We start from the raw sequence: 5,000 nt of genomic DNA on the forward strand, positions 1-5,000 counted from the left end.
AATGATAATGATAATGATAATAATAGTAATAATAATAATAATAATGATAATTATAATTATGATAATGATAATGATAATAAAAAATAATGATGATAATCATAATAATAATCATAATAATAATAATAATAATGATAATGATAGCGATAATAATAATGATAGTAATAATACAAATATTAATACTACTACTACTACTAATGATAATGATAATGATAGCGATAATAATAATAATAGTAATGATAATAGTAATAATAATGATAACGATAATAAAAAAATGATAATGTAGACAATAATTGTACTCTAGATGATAATGATAAAGGCAACAAAAATAATGGCATTGATGATCATAATGATGATGTATTAGTAATGATAAGGATGATAATGATAGTGATAATAATTGTAATATAGATAATAATGAGAATAACAATAATAATGGATATGATGATATTGATATTGATACTGATATTGATGATAATGATGATGCAAATAATGAGGATATCAATAATATTGTAATAATGATAGTAGTAATGATAATGATAGTGATAATAGTGATGATTGTAATGATAAGAATTATGATATTAATGATAGTAATGGTAATTATAATAGCAATAATGATAATGATGATGATAATAATAGTGATTATAACAATGATTGTGATGATCATGGTAATGATAATGATCAAAGTTAGTAAAAACAATGATATGAGAAGGATAATGATATTAACAATATTAATAAGAATTATAATGATAATGATAATAATACTTCTAATGAAATAAAGAATGATAAAAGTAATCACAATAATGATAATGATTATAAAAAGTAATAATAATAATGATAATAATGATTATAATAAGGATGATGAAGGTGAAGAGGAGTAATATATATGTTCTTGATAATGTTCACATCATCATAGGACCGAATGAACACTAATACTCATGGTCTTGGTTTAGGATTTCAAAAGCTGTGCAGACTGAATGGAGTGGAAATTATACTTTTTAGTTAACAGTCCATGCTAAAATGATGGAGTCAGTATACCTGAAGTATCTGGGATCTATGTGAATGAATGCAAGATGATGTTATAAGGGTATAATATGATATTGATCATGTATATTTAGATGGTCAGATTTGTCAGCTACGAAAGCTACGAGACCAGTGACAGTGCAGAAGGATTGTTGATTATAAGAATTTATTCATTGCAGGTGAGCTCCATCAGGATATTGTCTGCTTAAAAGTTAAGAATTTGGAGTTGATAGCAGCACAGGAAGAAGCCAAGGCAGCAAATGAAAAACAGTCTGTTGAAATTTCCCGTCTGAGACAGCATCTGCGAGACCGTGATAGGTTACTGGAGACAGCAACAGACTCCAGCCGTTCACGTGCTTCAAGGCTACACGTTATCATTAGAGATCTCAGGTATGTAGTGGATATTGCAGTTGTTTATTAACTTTGATGAAAGAGCTTTAGACTAATTTTCAATCACATATTTAGTGATGATTTGGAATTTTTGAGTTTGGAAATAGGATGTTTTGCTTAATGTTACTATTTGTTTCCCTCTAACTTAGACAACAGTATGCAGGTGCCATACCCTTGCACCAGCAAGAGCGCTTGGTGGACTTGATGGAGACTCTGAAGCAGGAGAGGAATGCCATGCAAGTTGCCCTTCAGAAGACCCAGCATGATAAGATGGAGGCCAAGGTCACCCTCAGGCAACTAAAGGTCAAACAAGAGGCCCTGGAAGAGCTCAAGACAGCCCTCACCTCCACCAAGTCCACAAAACATGTCGCCGACTGGTGCAGCAAGTTAGAGGAGGCCAAGCTGCGCAATGTGGAACTAGAGGAGAAGACTCGGATGCTGGAGGAGGAGAGAGCACTGACTCTGGTAAGACTGGAAGCCAAGGAGAGGAAGCTGACAGAGCTCTACTCACAGATTGCCAGAGTGGATGTGGAGAAGATGTGGATGGACGAGCAGCTGGTGTGGGAGGAGAGGGAGGTTGAACTAACAAGGGCTTTGGAAAAACATGATACGAGGCACCAAGAAGCCCTGTTGGGAATGAATACCCTGGGCTTCCACGAGTTGCCAGATCATAAGCTGCCTCTCTCCAAGCAGCTTGACCAGGTACAAGACATGCTGCGTAGTAAATCCACCCTCCTTGAGAGGAAGGAAAAGGAATTGGAAGAATGCCAACAAAAGATGGAAAAGTTAGCTAAGGAACTAAGAGAGAAAGAAGTGGCTGTTATTGCACGTGAAAAAATAATTAACGAGTTAAGATTACAGGGAAGCAGCCTGAAGAAGCCATGGACATCAAGGTCAGTTGTACAAGAAAGTGAGGAGCAAGAGAGGCCAAAGGCAGTGTCACCTGAGGAGGAAAGCATCAAGGTAGTCATTGAAGGACTTAAGGAACGTCTTCGCTTGAGTCAAGAGGCTGTAAATCATTATCAGGATTTGCTGGCAAAGACACACAAAGAGCAGCAACACCAGGTAGCAAGACAAAAAGAAGAGTATGTCCTCTTGGCCCAAGAACGAGATGAACTGGTTGCAAAGCTCAGAGACTTGCAGTCTCTGAGGATCACATGCCCTAAATGAAGCGCAGATTGCACAAATCCACAGTGTGGAAGATGCGATTAAGACACTTGAGACTCGTCTTGAGGAGACCAAGAGTCAGCTGAGGGTGTCTGAAGGAAAGGTGATGCATCTTGAAAGGGAGCTCACAGTTTCTCGTCACGAGCATTCTGAGGAGAGAGAGCACCTGGAGGTGTCAGGGCAGGTGAAGGCACAGCAGCACCAGAGGGAAATTGACAGACTGTCAGGCGAGATTAACAATATCAGACGGGAAAGGGATGATCTCCGGAAAGAAGTGGCCCTTTTCAAAGAATCTGCAAACAGAACACCATCTGTAATCCTCAGGACTTTAGTGGAAAAGTTGCGAGACAAGCTCATTGAGAAGGAAAAGCAGGTTGCAAAATTGTCTCAAGGAATACAGGAAATGAAAGAGAAAATTATGATTCAGGATGATAAGCGGGAAAATACCGTGAAGGATGCAGAAAATCAACCAGTCAGCATTGAAAAAGAGGTTGCTCAGGCCACAAGCCGGGCTACTGAAGCTATAAAGTCTGAGCTGCAAAAGGTGCAAGAGGCCAAAAAAGATCTTGATCACAAGCTCCGGGATCAGACTATGCAGATTTCCTCTTTGAAAGAAAAGAACAGTGAAGAAATTGATAAACTGAATGTGGAGCTCAAAACCTTGAAATCACAAAACCTAAAGCTTGAAAAACAAATGCTTCAGCAAAAGAGATCAAACAGCACAATGAAGCAAAAACTAGAAGATCTTGAAGGGAAATCTCCATTGTCAATAGCTAGAGCCATTGAAGATTTGCGAGGAAAACTAGAGAAAATGAATGGCACACATGAAGTCGAAGAGAATGAGGCCAAAAAGTCACAGCAACAAGAACAGATCATTCGATGGGAAGAGAGAAAGAAGCTGAAAGGAACCATAGACAAGCTGAAGACCAGAGTAAAGGAACTAGAAGAGACTCAAGATGTAAGCCAAAAGAAGTTGGAAGCCAGCAAGGATTTGCTGAGTCGAGTTGAAAAGGAGAAACTGACTGTGCAGCATAAGCTGAACACGATGAGCAGGGTATACACCGACCAGATGTGTGGTGTGTGCTTGAAGGCTCTGAATCCATTGGAGATGGGGAACGTTTCTGCATCCCCAGATGTTCCTCCTGCATCGCGCACAAGTCGTTCAACTAGCAGGTCAAGGAAGAATAGAGTGAGCCCCTCGCCAGACAGAAGGGAAGGAGGGATAGTTAGTAGGGTTCCTCCAAGAAGTCCAAAATTGGTAAAGAAAACTCAGACAGATCAAGATGAAAGTGAGGTGCAGTTTCGATCACAACTCAAACAGGCTTTGGAGGAAAAGCACAAAATGGAGACACGGCTCAAGGGTGCCATAGAGGAAATAACAGCCCTCAGGATAAGACTGCAGCAGAAGGAAGAGGAAGAGAGGTTGATAGTGGATAGAAGCAGCCCAGTTGCCAGGCGTGTAGGAGGAGCAGCAGTTGTGTTGGAGTACGAGTCTTGCGTAGTGCGTTCACTTTATCACTTATTCCAATATTTTTTTTCAGTTATTTATCTCGGATATTTGTATTTCAATGATCTCAATGATCTCTTTTAGTTGCTACCATGATTATTATCACTCATGGCACCATTACCACACTTTTATTATGCTTATTACTGCTTATCGTCCTTCCGCTTATTTTCTAACAAACTTCCTTTGTATCTTAGTTTGTATTTTCTGGAATTAATTCAGGGAATGGGATTACAATTATCCTCCAGATAGTGAATTATTATAACAATTGTTTAGCAAAGAACGAACGGACCGGTTATAGATATATATTATAGTCTACCCACACGTGAGGATAGTCAAAGAAAACGAGTGTTTAATTCTATTCATAGAAACAAATGAATAACAGGGGAATCTTTCCTTATGTGATCTATCTTCACAATTGGTCAAAGATACGTAGGAAGTATAGTAAAACACTGATAAGATAAGATTTTAAAAGATCGAGAAACTAAAGAAATGAATAAGGACTAAGCAGAAGATCCAAATAGTTCAGATTAAAGCAAAAGAGTCTGGAGTAAATTTATATATTTTGAAGAAGTAGATAAATTGATAGTCTATTGGGAATAGTGGGTGTGGACTTCATCAATTCATCAATTACTTTGAACTTCTATGTAAGGTTGGCTTTGCTAGAATAAGGCTTATCTCAAAAAAAAAAAAAAAATGTTACATGCCATTGCTGTTTAATGTTTATATATACAGACTGTCATATCTTATTCTACTTGGCACCTTTTTCATCAAACGGTTGAATGCAAAGTTAGGATTGCAACCTGAAAAAAATGGTGTGTGCGGTTGCCATGCTTTCCATGCTGAGAAAAATAAATATTTCATAATATTTCATGGTTTGGTCATAGGAAAGGTGTTATGAGATCATAAGTTCCCACTATCT

General features: G+C 37.8%; 1 protein-coding gene across 1 annotated transcript in view; it reads left to right on the forward strand.

The window, feature by feature from the left end:
• Nucleotides 1–5,000, forward strand: part of LOC122256878 (centrosomal protein of 290 kDa) — a 25,131-nt gene that overhangs the window by 18,706 nt on the left and 1,425 nt on the right. The window contains 3 exon segments of the mRNA XM_086545663.1: nt 1,197–1,407; nt 1,557–2,555; nt 2,557–4,075. Coding sequence (XP_086401789.1) covers nt 1,197–1,407; nt 1,557–2,555; nt 2,557–4,075 — 2,729 coding nt within the window.

This window comes from Penaeus japonicus, unplaced genomic scaffold (genome assembly GCF_977035675.1).
Source record: "Penaeus japonicus unplaced genomic scaffold, GWHDUDI00000001_assembly GWHDUDI00000016, whole genome shotgun sequence".
Classification (NCBI taxonomy): Eukaryota; Metazoa; Arthropoda; class Malacostraca; order Decapoda; family Penaeidae; genus Penaeus; species Penaeus japonicus.